Raw genomic sequence first — 15,766 nt, forward strand, 5'->3', positions numbered from 1 at the left:
GCAGTTACACAGTGTCACTTTAAAAGAGTTCCCATCCCCGATTTAGAGCTGGGGAGCGATCAAACTCACTCCCCACCGATCGATGGCGCATAATTCAAAACCGGCCCGAGGCCCAACTAATTAAGCATCTTGGCCGGAGTCCACTCCTCTTCTGTCCCAACTCCCATCTCTCGTCTCTCCCTACGGTGTGTGCTGTTAAAGAGTCGTATGCATAATTGTTTTTAGCCTCATCATAACAATATGTAAACACATAAGACGGGTCTGTCACCAGGTCCTGAAAATTTCACTATTTTTTTGGGGATTGTTGGGGTGTTGGACTGATTGCGATGCACGAGCATTTCTATCGTTACCATGTTTGGGGTGGCATGATGTTCCAAGGATTCTGCCTGGAGTTGGATGCTGCTATGGTGCCCCTCAATAGCATACTTTACCTCAACAGCTCTATTAATAAGTCCAGATGGCTTGTAGGTCACTCCAGGCATGATAACTGTGATTATAAATATCTATTATTTTACAGGGTTGCTAACCACGTACTAATGATAGCCTTGTAGGTGTAGATGTCAACAAATCTTCATTTTCGTTACTACAATGTCGACTGCCAAGAAAAGCCAATATTAGTCTGATGACCATTAGCGACCTTTGAATGTGTACATGTTAGTAGGTCAGCATTATTGTAAACACCATCTAACTGAATCCATGGCCTTGATAAAAGCCAATATGGTGACCAGGCAAGTGCAATCAGTGTTCATTTATTTTTTTGTTAATTGGTAGAACAAAGAATGCAAACTACACTGGGAGAGGGAGCTGGGTATTTCAGTGATTAGGAACATTGGAACAAATTCATTTGTCTGAGGCTCAAATATAGAAATGGTTCAGGCAGAGAATTCTTATCACCACGGCAACACAATCCTTGAGAGTAATCAGCTGAGCGTCTCAGTAATGTAACCAATCCCCTAAGGCTTTGCACCGCTTTCCATCATACCAACAGCAAGATACGGTATATTTACGCATATCGGTCTTACTTCGGAAAACAGCAAGGCCTAAACAGAACTGGCCTGCAATGACTCCACCTCTACCTGCTTGCTAGAGTGATGATTAATAATGTTCCGCCTTGAAGCATTGACTCTGCACACATCATATTTTTAATGGAATGGGTTTGTATAGGAGCTTATCTTAATTAGTTATCCAAGACAGGTGCCAGAGCTTCTGTCCCCACTCACTGCACTCCAGGAGAAAGGTTACCCAGGTGAATGTCTGTTTCTTCATCAGTAGGCAATTGAGTCTGCTTTGTCGAGGGGTGTACTCACTGTGTATCGTATTCCAGGCCTACATAAAGTTTGAAGATCTTTTTTAAAAATATAAATTTCCCTTCCCCAAAGCACCTCTTAAAACAAATGTTGCAATATAATTATATCCTATCTTGTAAGTTACCAGTTTTCCATAAGTGCAGATGCTTTCCCATTCAAAAGATAATTTCAATTCCATTCCAAAAATAATTTCTAAAATGTTTAAGTATTAAAAAGTAATTTTGCAGATCTGGCAATAAACTTTTGTGGATCATTTTGGAGATACATTTTTCTGGTTTTCCTATTTACTTAATTATGGAGAATTATGACGCCATAATTACATTTGAACTTCATTTAAATGTTGTTTTTTATTTATTTATTTTTTTGACTAGGAAGTCTAAAGTAAATTATGGATCTCCAGGGTTTCACAACATCTGCCAAGTCCCAGGTGAAGAGGGGCCAAAACTGTACTCATTTATGTCACTAGTGCAGTATGTGTATGTCTCTCTATTGCTGCTGTTGTGCTTTCTGTCATGATGATTACATTTTGTTTAATTACATAGACTTCATAAATATCTTGATCTTGTTTTGATTCATTGGATTTTGTGATGTAATTGTTATTTTTCATAATGCCCATTAAGGGACTAATGTTGTAAATTAGCTTTGGCTATACATGTGGGGCATATGGCAATGCTTCTGCAAATGTTGTCCATACTTGTCCCTTTTAAATAAATGAATAAAATACAATAAAAATACAATAAATATAAATACATTTTCTAGCCTTCTGAAATTATGATCTTGTGTTAGAACCTACCCAGAGCTCTCAGAAACAATCAAGATACTTTGCCAGAGAAATAGATAAGCAAACTGGTTTTCTCATATATATGAGAAATATTTAAATATATAGATAGAAGGAAGTCATTCCTGGCCTACTGAGATAAAAGTGTATGTAGAGAAATTTATCATTTTTGACAATGTGTATCATTGGCATTATGAAAATGATGGAAGTCGCTTGCTGCGTTACATCTGATTTCAACAGTTTTTTTCAACAGTTTACCTAATAAATTTATCCCATAAAGATGCACCTAGCTAGCAAGCTGCATTCTATTCTGCTCTCTCGTGACGTCTTTGCGTTTTTATTTTCGAATAAATTCATTTAATAGAAATACGAGAAACATATGTATATTTTGCAAACACAACGAAGATAATTATTTAGGACTAGGCAATACTGTGTTCTTCACGTCTTGTTTTTCATATAATTAGAACGTTGACCAATTGTCTTAAGTGCCAATGAAATACGATTGTGCCAAGCAGCTTCTCTATGCCCCTCCAGTGGTTAAACAGCTGTATTACACGCCACAACTAAATTCCAAAATGTTTGGAAATAATTAACTCTCTTGATGATTTGAATAATTGACGACCAAGAAAAAAGCGTGATAATGCAGCTTGTTTAAACAGTGTTGAAATGCACGAACAGGGCTGATTATCGACTGTGACTGTCCTGACTCGGAGGAGTCGGTCTCATTGTGGAGAATTCAGTTGCGGCGCTGTACCGTAACTTTCAATTAGCCTAACCAGACGTACGGAGACCTTTCCTGGGGATGACAGGTTTGCCGCTGCGAGCGTCAGGAAGTAGAGCGCGGACAGGTGGGCTGCTTCTCAATATAAAATACACTGTCGCAGCTAAACTATTCTGTGGATAAATGTTTTCTTTTTTTTTCAATAATAACGTCCATCACCTGCAACGACTATATGTTTCCATTACTGCAGCCACCATAATTCATAGTAGTGTGATGCACGTAGCCGCTAACGTCTTAATTCACAAAGCTTTACACAGCTTTGTGAACAGACAACTGGACATGTCTATATTTTACAAAGCCATAGTGTGTCATAGATAAGTTTATTCAACACAGGTCTCTCAGTTAGGCTTAATTAACTGTTCAACTTTTGTTTCAGTAAACAATGAGTTATTTCAGGGTTCTGCAACTGTGGTCCTGGAGAGCTACAAGCTGTGCTGGGTTTTGTTTTCAGCCTAAAATCAGAAAGTCAGACCCAAGAAACCAGGTGGAGTGAGTTAACTATGTAATCAACTGTTCTAAATCTAAGTGCAGAGTAACAAGGAAAATCAGCAGAGCCTATGGTTCTCCATGACCAGGGTTGCAAACCCCTGATAAAGAGCATGGGGGGTCCAGTCTTATCCAAAAAGGCCTGTTGGGGGTGAATGTTTTTGTTTTGGCCCAGCACTATAATGCCTGATTCTATTTATCAAGGTCTTGGTTGAGGACCACAATTAGTTTAATTGGGTACTGTATTAAACACTAAAACAAAAACCTGCATCCACACTGCCTCATTTCAAATACATTTGAACACCTCCGATACAGAGTTTTAAAAGACCTATGCTGATGATTTGATCTTTAACACATCATCAACAGGTAGGCATGGGAGAATGTGACTTTATTAACCGCACAATTATGGAGCCCTCCGTGGTTCCTGTGAGTCTCTTCCTGAAGTCTACCATCACAGCCTATAACACAGGCACTCAAATCTGGCCCTCAAGGCCAGCAGCACTTCTGGTTTTCAATCTTGCCCCTCTGAAGCTGTGGCTCTGTGGATAAGAGCATCTGCTAAGTGACTAAAATTGAATGTAAATGTAATCAGGGAGTGATTTAAATATGGGACACCTTGTGAGTGGACTCTCAGTGACATTAATCATTCAATTAACTGCCAAGTAGAAATGTGACCCAGCAGTAATACTGGCCTCAAGGGCCAAACACACACCCTGCTTATCATTCTGTCCCATGCCCTGCTTGCCAAACGTAAGCGGGCCAGGAGAATAAGCCAGTATCAACACTGTGGATTTTATTTTGCTTTGGCCGTAATCACGCAACATTGTATGAAACATTTTATTAAATGATTAATATGTGCATTGTTAAAATTATTGTTGTTTTTTAAATGATGCTTCTGTGATTCCCTTAACTGGGATGCAATATGTTGCTGCCAAGCAGGGCCCTTGGGGCACGATCATCTGACAGGAAATACAGCTGCACTAATCAACCCCAAAAGCCTCCCTGTGCCTTCCCTAGTCTGCTCAGACATCCTTTTTTTCTGGATATTTCTTTTCTTTTTGGGACTGAAAATATTTGTAGAGGCCTGATTTATAAATTCCTAAAATTGTCCTGTTTGGTTTTTCTTGTTCCATAAACCATATATAAACAAACAAATAGCTGGGTATTATGTTCACAATGCCTGTCTGCTCCCGTCCTCTTATCTTCTGAAATCAATATATGGCTCCACCCTACCTTCATCTTTCATAATCACACCACATGAGCAAAATTTTTAAAAATCAACATCTGTAATCTTCTAAAATATTTTGCTGCTTCTGTGATCCTTTATTCATATTACAGGCAAATAAGTTGACTGAGAAATAGGCATCAGCTGCGGTCTCTGTTGTGGGAGATGCATCACAGTCTCATTACTCTGAATAAATGCAGCATGTGCCTGCTGTGCTGCTGCTAAAGCATCGCTCTGAACCTCTTTAAGCCTGGTTCTCCCTTTTCATTTTTTTTTTCAGTTCCCTCAGTCTTCACCATGATGTTTATAGAAGCACACGTAATCCATGAAGCACCTTGTGTGCAACGTAGAAGCTGAATTTGCTTATGATGCATATTGAGGATCTTATCAGTTCCACGCGGATCAATCTTCTATGTTGAATTTGCGACAACGATAGAGTAAGACAAGGTGTGTGTGAGGTGTGTGCGTACGTGTGCGTGTGTGTGTAATCGCACATGCGCATGTGTGCTGTTTATCTGCACAAAGCTAATAGGTCCTGGGTAAACCCAGCAGTGTCTGCTTACTGAGAAGGTGACTCAAGATGCAGGAGTGGTTGTCACCATGCTGGATAAAAAGAAATGTTTGATATGAGGTGGGAAAGTGAAGGTGAAAGAGAGAATAGTTTAGTGATCTTTGTGCGGGCAGGGGAGAAAAGTATGAGTTGTACGTGTCTGTTTATTTAGTATTAGTAATTAGTACTTGGTATTTGTTCATAAATTTTGTTCATTTTAGTTGAACATTAGTTAAAATAACGGTCAGCAATATTAGCTTTTAGAATGTGTCATTTTGTGGGTTTGTAATGCAACCCTGTGAACTGGCATGGTAATACAGTTCATTAGAATTGAAAGAAATTACGGTGGGTTAAGCCATTCTCTGTAGGGAGGAAAGTGCAAAGCTTTACCTCCACATAACTGGCAATATCCCAGTATTAAAAGCATGCCCCCCCAATCCCCTGTGTTTCCATTTCCTATCATTTCTCTCGCTCTGTCTCTCTTGGTCTCTCTCTGTCTGTCTCTGTCTCTCACTCTGTCTCTTTCTCTCTATCTCTCTCTCTGTTTCTCTCTCTCTCTTTCTCTCTTTGTCTCATAGTAATCCATTTTCTTGCATGACCTGTTTGTTGAGTTTTGTTGTGTCAGAAGACCTACCCCTGAAATATGTTGCTGCCCTGCTACTGCTATTAGTGTAAGTTGCCAAGGAAACCTCATCAATGCTGTGGCATTCCACCTGTGGAATTACACCTACTGTATTGAAATGGTGCACTGTGAAATAGCAAACATATTGGGCCTCATTCACAAAACTTGTATTATTCTTACCTTTATTTCTTCAAAAATGTTCCTATGGAAAACCAAAATGGGATTCATGACATATGTGCAGACCTTTGTTTTTGTGCATATCCCATGTGTATGAGATTATGAATGTTGACTGTGTAGATTTTATGCTCAATCCTGTTCATGTTATTAGCATAAGGAAACAGCCATGAGCAAATAGAGATAAGAAAAAAAAAAAGATGGATGCTGACAAGTTCTTACACGTTTACGATCAAATGTGATGGTATACATGTTTCGGGAATGCGGTGCATTGTGTAGCTTTTAGGTTTAGATTTTTTAGAATTTATTCAACTTTTGGATGTATTATGAAGAGAAGTTTTTTTTTTTTTTTTTTTTTTTTTTTTTTTTTTTGTTCTTGGTTTTTTTTTTGTGTTTGTTTTGTTTTTGTTTTTCATTCACTCCACATTCATATGGTACCACTGATATATTTTGCTGCAGGAATCCAGTGGAAATGTTCAAGGAATGTAATTGTACCCTTCCGCTGTTCAATCAAAAGCACTTACTTAATTGTGCATTGTCAAAAGGGAACTCAAATCTTACTGTCTTATCAAATAAAAAATTAGTGTATTTCTGGCTGTCGTAGAATGGTTGATAAATGCCTGTGGTATAAAGCCAAAGGCAGCATACGAAAGTGACCTTTGATCTATATCACAGGAGCGACATGGCGAAAGAAAAATAAAGAGGGCGTGACCTGTAGAGACACACCTGTTTCGGTGTTCAGGAAGAGGGAGGGAAACGGAGGGAGGGGACAAAAGGAGTGTAAGAGACAGGATAATATTTATCTCAGTCATTTCCCTGTCAGGAGCCTTACGGATGGCTTTAACTGTGGATTATTGTCCTACAGTCAGGTAAATTGGATTTTAAATGATGGGTTTGCTGTATTTCTGTACCAAATAATGTCTTTCAGTGAGCTGAAGGGGGTTAGGGTATGGAGATTTCAGGATGGTTCCCTGAAAGCACCTCTGGTTGAATTGCATAGTGCTGTCTCTGGTTAATTTACATTCTTGAAACTGTTATTTCAGTCACTACATTCTAGAATATGGTATGTTTTGAAAAGATCCAATAGTTTTACACAGGCCCTCATAAATAAATACAGGATATTCTATAACTACTGCAACTTTGTTAGATGTTTAAATTCCAGGTTAGACAAAGGGTTAAATACTATGACAAGAAATAGGCACTGTTTTTTATCTTTGGTGAAGGGTGGAAGGTTGTCATTTATTTTACATGGCACCTGTTCTCTTTTCTTTTTTCATTTCTCTATGGACTGTGAATATTTTCACTTCAATGCTGCCTTTCAAATATTACAGAAACATTTTGTTTTCAGGTTCTACATGTGCATGTGACAGTATATCATTTGTGGAGTTTTCCTAAAGGAGCTTTTGTTTTGTGTTCCACAAAACACTCACTGGTGTGTCATTGCAGCTGCCAATACAGGCTAACGCTAAAGGAACTTTTACATGAAAGGAATGCTAATTTCAGTCATTTTATTACAGTAAATCGCTCTCAGGCACCTAAATGATTTTCAACTTATTTAATGCTTGTGCCTTTGTACCTTCCTAAACAGATAAATGAGGTGATTCTTTTTTTCATCCTTTAAAGACTGCTTTTCTATGCAGTCTTACATAGTTCCTTGCTTATTTTACCATTTGCGTATGCCCCTAGAAATGATAACAGCATGACTTAATCATCGGGCAACAGGAGCTGCTGAGGTATGTGCTTGTACTGGCAGCAATGTGGTGTAGTGGTTAAGAAACATTAGTTCTGTCCAGACTGTTCCTGGCCTGAATGCCTGAAATACAATTCTAGCTAGCCTACCAGAAATACCCTTTAGCAAGGCGCATAATCTATCTGTCAAAAATATCAAATGAATGGATAATGTGTAAAATAAATAAGTTTCTCTGAACATAGACCGCAACCAAGAAGAAAATATAGTGACATCATATGTGACAGCAAGAAGTCATACAAGGCGGTGGCAATGTTTTTTTTTTTTTTTTTTTTTTTATCCCATTGCATCTTCCACCATGTGGGTGAAAGGAATGTCAGATGAGACATGGAATCTGGCTGAAACCAGGAATATTGAGTGAGATGACTCTGTTTGCGGTACAATATGCCATCTCACAGAGACCATGGCAATCAAAACAAGGAAATTTACTTCTCATTTATGGCTGTACATGGGCAGCAGAATCAGTTTTTACTTGATGAATGTGATTTTCATAACATGTCAAAACAAATCAGAATGATGCACTACAGAAAGGCATTGATACAGTTCATGTCATATAACTTCCTATCAGGCAGAACAGTGTCAGATCCATGAGTGTAGCTAATCGCTACACCTAATGATAACTCTAGTCATCGAAGTGTATCAATGCATACAGCTAAAAGGCAGCAAGTTGGCTTTTAGTTCAACCAGCAGATTACGACATGTTCAAGAAGGATAAGCCTTAATATGGTCTGTAGAGGTGTTTTTATCAAAGATGTTCAATGGCATCATAAGCCTCTGCCTGCCGTGTGAACCTAACTGCGTATCATCTACCGGTCTGTCTCAAACAGGTTTTCAAAAGGCCTTAGCATGAACAGGCCCAGCATGGGCTCCAGAACACTGTGGACTGTGGTCTGCGTAATAACAGTCTTCCTGAGGGCAGGTGAGTCTTCATGCCAGAATTAAAGTCTTACCATTGGAACAGACCAAATTTCAGAGAAAATGGTAACACTGTTTGGTCTCTGGCATCATGTGCACACACATGCATGTAATGTAATGACATGCGCACCCACTCACACACACAAACACACACACACACACATCATACGCGTGTGTGTATGCGTGTAGCCGGCTGTTGCACAAAAGGTAACATTTCTGCTCTGCTTTTGAATTATTAGCACACCACAGCAAATCTAAACTGACAGCAGTAAGGTGGGTGGCATGTACTTTCACAATGGAGCTATGGTAACGAGCATATAAACAAACCTCGGCAGTGGCAGCTGTCATGTTTCAACCCAGAAAATCTGGGGTAGGTGGCAACGGCCCTTTTCACATTTTTTCAGACAATAGCCACAGACTGTCATTTTCATTCATCTGTACACATTGACTTTTATACCTTTTTTGCATGCATTCATTTATTTTAGTTTGAGAGGAACAGTGTGACAGTGGCAGAAATGGCAGTCCCCACTTGTTGAGAGAGGCAGTCGGGTTATGTAAGTTTGACAGGGATGTGTACCACAAAAGGAAATATCTGCCCTGAGGGCCTCCACTGTGGACACATGCGTTCGGCTTGGTTTCAGGAGTGGCAGCCCCAGTTACTCTGTTCGAGGGGGCACAGTCTGAATGTGTGGCTACCTCTAATAAGGTATCTGCGAGTCAGTGCCATCTGAAAATGTATGTGCCGGTCGAAGCTGGGGAAGTGGGTGTGGGATGACAAAAGGAATCCCTGTTGGCTACACCCTGGCCCCAGGGCTGAGCTGATTCTTAACACAAGTATTTGAGGGGGAGAGGTCAGGCACCTGCTCCAGCAACGTATGACATGTGAGTATACAAGAACGTGAATGGGGGAGGGGGGTGGGGGGGGAATATGCATTCCATAATATGCATGGTCAGCATTCCTTTGCCTCCAAACCTGCAGGTATCACTGGGGCCATGCAGGTGACCTCCTCGGGGCCTCAGACCATTCAAAAGGCCCTGGACGAAAAGGTGAACCTGGGCTGCACGTTCATATCGGGTGCTTCTGATACGGGAGAGCTGGACATCGAGTGGACCATGGTCAGCCCCGACATGACCCAGAAAGACATGCCGGTGAGAGGCTGGGGCGCGGGGAGGGAGAGCGGTTGAGGGTTTAAAGGACGTGTTGATGACATTTGGCGAGGGCTCCCTTTTTTTGGTGGGCAAAATGAAGCCTTTTGGCATTTGTTCAGGCGGGTTTTTTTTATTTGTGTGAGTTTTTTCCTGAGAGCTATGCTCTATGCTGTAACCTTTAAAATGTGTTCGAGTTTATTCTGCTTGTCGGAAGCAGGTTTCACAGGATGCTCAGACGAGGTGTCGCAACGACGGCAGGAAAAGCCTGTTTGGAAGATATGTGTTAGGGCCATTAACATTTCTCTGATGTCAGAGCCCTGAACGCTGTTCCTGTCTGTCAGATCTTATCTTACACGGGCCAGAAGAAGTACCTCCACGGCCCTCAGAGCCTAATGAAGAGGCTGGACTTCATCACGGTCGACCCCAGCCTGGGAGACGCCTCCATCTCCATATCTGGCCTGCTGGTATCCGACGCGGGCACTTACCAGTGCAAAGTGAAGAAGGCTCCGGGCGTTGACATGCGGAAGGTCACCCTTGTTGTGATGGGTGAGCCATCTTACCCCCCCTGACTAGTTTCGGTTTGGCCCTCCCTGCCACACTCCTTTTTCAGTTACTGCATCCCTCACCTTTTAGGAATGTGAAGCTTTTGTATTCACTCGCTCCCATTTTATTTTCTTGACATTCCTGTTTTTCTTTTCCTCTCATTTGCCACTCCCTCCAATTAGCATGAGCTCCACGTATGTTCTTATACCTTCATTAATGAACTTATGCTGTGATTGAAAAGAACTTGCAATCAGTATTGCTATTTTATTATTATTATTATTATTATTATTATTATTATTATTATTATTCCATGTAGTTTTCATAGTCATTCCAAGTCATCTGTGGTGAATATATATGACCGTAAATCGCAAGGGTGTTTTTGTTGAAAGTACTAAGAAGCAATAACTCAAGTCAAAAAGTAGCCTTTGGCTGCAATAAAAATGAGCCCTTAGGACCCTTAAATTGAAAGTGACAAGCCCCTCAACAGAAAGTAAATTCCAGTTCTTAGCGAGGTTAGGTGAGGTTCTAAGGTCTAAGCTTTGTTGATATAAGTACAACAAAGAGGAAAATTGATCGTGACTTCACGGAAACAGTCTGTGTATGGGCATCTCAGAAACCCACCCCAGATTCATTTCATATCTACCCCCTACACTGGCAGGGGCATCCTTGAGCTTAACTGCCATTTTGATTTTCTGTATTAATCAACATACAATTATATACACATCTGAACTCACGTTATACTTATTAGGAAATATTGCTGACCATTTTCCTGCTGGCAATGTGTATTAAAGAGCACATCAAACTTGCATTCTGTAGGATGTGACAATAAAATGATCATTTTGAAAACTTAAGAACCCAAACTAATTGTATGAAATGTAATGTGGCCACGCAATTATGCGGTCAGTCTAAAGTAATGCCAGTGATTAATGGTGATTGATATGGATTTACACTTAAGTAACTGTCAGCTAAGCTGTTCCTTCTTTTTGGTATTTGTGTACTTTTCAGAGAATGTCCCAGTTGCCCTTTGAAACGCAGATAATCTTTTTAATTTTAATTGATGTTTTCATTTAAAGACGACTCCTTAAAACGGATAATACGGAAAAGTTATTCATGCAACTTTATGAAACTGACACGCTAGTAGCCTCTCAACTGGATTGATTTTTATTCTCCAAAGAAGCCTTGTACTGAAATAAATGGAAAAGCAGTTGGAGGCAGTATGCCAAGTGGGGAAAAATAATCCTGGACTGGCATGGTGCTACTGTAGGCTTGAATAATCTTCTATGCCTTCTGTGTAATCACAGCATGTGTATAACAGCATGTGTGTAACACACTGAACAGAGAGGAATGCACTGCATCCATAGAACCTGATTTCGCTTGCATAACCTCACTTCTGTATATGTTACACAAGACTCAGGAAATCTTCTAAAAATGGAAAAAATCCACTACTGTCCAGTGTTGTATTGTGCCAATGCCAAATGCTTATACTGAATACTCATTGGCTTGGAACACAATAGCCAAAGCCATGTAAGGTAATGCTGTAAGCGTTCAATTATGAAATAAGCATTGAAAAGGGGATTGATGTCCATTTATTGAATTGGCCTGGAACAGGGAGAGGTGCTTGACACAAACGTTCCACCAACCACATATTGCAAGTGCGTATAGATTGGAGTGATATTCCGCACTGCTTATTTATTATTCTCATTGTGCTTCCTCTTATCTGGCAGTGCAAATATGCTCTACTGGAAATGAAATATTATGAAGGTGAAAGCAGGAAACCGTAATTAATCTGCATTTCAGGAAAAAAAAATAATAAATCCAGATATTTATCATTAAATATAAATGAGAACACTTAATTGCCTTCCTTACAGTTTATAGATAATAATAATGGTACGTGATGATGTGAGGTCATTTAATTTGATGTCTTCTGTCTCTCTTGCTTTTAGTGCCCCCATCAGTGCCCAAGTGCTGGGTGGAGGGAGGTGAGGAGATCGGGGGCCCGGTCTCCTTGCGCTGCAAGTCGTCTCAGGGATCCATCCCCATCAGCTACACTTGGAAAAGAGAGAGTGGAGGGGCCATTCCACCAGTCGCAACCCAGAGTGAGTCTGAAAATAACCCAGCCTGAGTCTGAAACTAACCCAGCCCTGTGCACAAATGCACAGAGGGTGCCCCAAAAACATGAATGAGGACCACTATGAAAATAAGTCTTTTTTTTTTTGCATTTTTAATATCAATATTTATGTAATTTATGGATTATAATATGAGGCTATGGCTGTATACGTATTAAGAAATAATTCAATCGTATCCTGTAAAATAAAATCAAATACCCCAAAAGCAGCGAGCCGCTGGGAGTCTACGGCAGCAGGTGGGATTATGTCAGGAAGCTGGCTTCATCCAGCTATCGCGGCATTATTTTCTTCAAACTACAAGCCCAGTGGCAATCGGCTGTAGTGGTAACATGAGAGGTAAAAACCTGTGATTCAAAAGTGGGGATTAAAGGGAAGAAAAAAACTTTTTCAAAGGCATTGAGCTGAAAGATTTAGCTTTGCTCTTACAGGTTTCAGAGTGTCGAACAGGGAGAATCGTACAGAGAGCACCCTGCTCCTCTGAATTAGGGCCCAAAATGTGTATTTTGGCTGAGAAGCACACCACAGACCATAACAAACGTTGTATTTTCTACAAATGACCACATGTGCTATGTAATCTCTTGTTTACTCTTTGACTGAATTCAACCAATAGTCACCTGATGGTGGAATAAACAAGCCTTCCTCTCGGTGTCACCTCTAGACACTCTGACTGGAGAGCTCCTGTTCACGAATCACTCTGAAAGCTACAAGGGAAACTACTTGTGTGAGGTGAAGAATGCAGTGGGCCAGCAGAGCTGTCGATACACCCTGCAAGCAGTTCAACGTAAGTTCAAGTTGAATAGGGAATCTACCTCAGCCTGATAAAAAATGTATGCATTTATGAAATCCCATGTACAAGCTACCGTGTTGTCAGTGAACATTCTGCTAAGAGTGCTGAAATGTGAGCTGAAGCAATCTTCCCCCCCCCCCCGACTGTAGCCACCAACAAAACTGCAGTGATCGTGGGTGCCGTGATTGGCGCGCTGCTGCTGTTGCTCCTCCTCCTGCTCCTCATCTGGCTTCTGGTTTGCCTCTGCCACAAGCGACGCTATCAGAAGGAGGTGGCCAATGAGATCAGGTGAGAAATTGCCATGTTCCTGGAATACGGCCGAAACTCCATTTTGTTTAGGCGAAAATTCTTGCGGGTGCCTTTATCTCAAATTGAACGTGCTGTTGAATAAGCATATCTGAGTCAATATCGATAGATACTATCGAAAGATGTGGGTGCCAAAAGCTTGAGTCAAAATGAAAAGAAAAGAATTGTGACGGTCAGCATAGAAAGATAAGAGGCCCGATAGCGCTAGCCCTTACTTGCCCCTCCGCTCCTTCTCACCCTCCCCTGCCTCCTCTCACAGGGAAGATGCCCCGGCCCCGGAGAGCAGGCCTGGCAGCCGGAACTCCAGCTTCCGCTCGGTCATGGGGTATCGTGCCCACCCCGGAATATACAGCTCGGTGAGGAACGCGAAATGGATAGGGTCCGAGCGCGGCAGCGTCCAATCGAACAGGAGCAGGACCGCACCGCCCACCAACAGCCAGGCAGCGCCGCTAAAATACGACAGCAGATACGGATACCCCGTATAGAACTGGCGGAACTGAACAACGTGCAGCGGTCACGGTTTTGGGAGGCCATAATGTGCAAGACCCACAAACTGGGTGCTGGGGTTTAGTCATTGAAGGCCTGCACTGGAGTGTCGCTCAACGGCTAATCTGTGATCAGCTCATATAAAATGGTGTAAATCTGGGTTAATATTTTACAGTGTCAACAGTGTAACTCAATATTGTAGTGTGCATGCGTGTGTGTGTGGTGTGCGTGCGAGTGTGCATGTGTGTGTGCATGCGCGTGTGTGTGTGCTTGGAACATATTTTAATACTGTATATATTGTGAATGATTGTATCCTCAGTGTCTATTTTGCAAATTTATAGATACTAATTGATATTAATTTCTAGTTTTTTAAACCATTTAATAAAGGTTTGTAACATATTTTCTAAATTTGTATGAAGACCCTTTTGCAGAGTGTTGTTTTTATGGAAGGCAGCAACCTCAAGTGGGGCAAAAAGCTGTAACACTAATGTATTGGGTAACTATGCAACAATGTAGCAATGCATTATAGTATTATGACTGCAATATGATTGGTTCAAATCCTGCCTGTATGTGTGGTGAGGACACGCTGTACAAATGCTGATGGGGGAAGTTTAGTATTAGTCTCTGTATTAGTCTCTGGAAAGAAACATACTTTTTTGTGTAATTGGCTTTCATTATCCAGAGAGAGATCTTTTTTGGTTCTAGTGCAGTGTTGTACATAAAATGTAACATGTTAATGTAAATGTTTACATGAACCTGAAAAGTAATTATGAGAGTGGGAACAAGGGGAATGAATGATTCAGTTGGCCTGGACAAATACACCATCCTTAAGCTTTTGGACCCACTTGCTTGGTTTATAATAAGATAAGCTTATACATGGTTCTGGAGGAATATAACAAGGACACCGTTCGGGTGCAGCAAGGTATGTCAGTTACCATACTTCTCTTTTACACACTTGCATTTCAGTAGTTTAATTTAATAACATTATATAAAATCATATTCACATTGTTCTATCAACGCTGCAGACAGTATTTCCATAATGTCATAAGGCTTAGGCCGCTATTCCCTGTAGAAGCTTTAAAAAAGTAGTAGTGTTTTGGTGGTACACTGCCAGCTTGCTAATGGACAGCATGGTGATAGATATCATTAGCTACCTGGATAGCTAGTTACAAAATGTAGCTCTGTTATACCTTAGAGTTATACCAAGAAACAACTAGCAAGTCTAAGATGGTGTTATTGCAAGCTAGCCAACAGATTGGCAGTGTTCAGAAGCCATTCAGTAGCTAACTGAATGAATACACAGGGTTGCCAAATATTATGCTTTGGGTGTCAGACACATGCTCAACAGCACCCCTAGTGAGCTACCTTGGCTGCAACCCAGTCCGTGATTGCAATCGTCAATCGCACACCCCACAGCACATACATAATTGTCAAGAAAGATAGTTATAGGCTAGATACAGGTTATTTAATCAAATTTAGCTAGTCAATCTCAGTCAGATACATTATGATGAGCAAAAGAAGGTGGCTGGTAAGAGATACAGTAATTGATCTGCACTGAAAATTAATTTTATGGTAAAGCTTCTACTCTAAATGAGGAATTGTTTATGACACTGTCATGCTATCCGTATTGCATAAGCATGCCAATGTCCAAAAAGGAGTGATCTGGTTGGTGTTGGGGTTATTTTGTTTTCATTTTGTTTTGTGTGTGCATTTTCAGTTGGTAAGTTTATGCAAGCCAGTTTCCCAGTTGAAATGTACAATTTTTCACACCTCTCAGCACGAAA

General features: G+C 40.7%; 1 protein-coding gene across 2 annotated transcripts; it reads left to right on the forward strand.

Annotated features, from left to right (window-relative positions):
* Positions 1-2,761: 2,761 nt before the first annotated feature.
* On the forward strand, positions 2,762-14,822 carry vsig8b (V-set and immunoglobulin domain containing 8b). 2 transcript variants are annotated; one of them, XM_064347557.1, is made up of 8 exons: positions 2,762-2,933; positions 8,498-8,589; positions 9,565-9,734; positions 10,076-10,280; positions 12,221-12,373; positions 13,062-13,184; positions 13,340-13,478; positions 13,756-14,822. In XM_064347557.1, the coding sequence occupies exons 2-8, from the start codon at positions 8,517-8,519 to the stop codon at positions 13,979-13,981; spliced, it is 1,089 nt and encodes a 362-aa protein (XP_064203627.1). In that variant the 5' UTR covers positions 2,762-2,933; positions 8,498-8,516; the 3' UTR covers positions 13,982-14,822. The 2 variants fall into 2 exon arrangements, with proteins under 2 accessions (XP_064203627.1, XP_064203626.1); XM_064347556.1 differs by lacking the exon at positions 2,762-2,933 and adding an exon at positions 6,687-6,792.
* The last annotated feature ends 944 nt before the right edge of the window (positions 14,823-15,766 follow it).

This window comes from Anguilla rostrata, chromosome 8, assembly GCF_018555375.3.
Source record: "Anguilla rostrata isolate EN2019 chromosome 8, ASM1855537v3, whole genome shotgun sequence".
Lineage (NCBI taxonomy): Eukaryota > Metazoa > Chordata > Actinopteri > Anguilliformes > Anguillidae > Anguilla > Anguilla rostrata.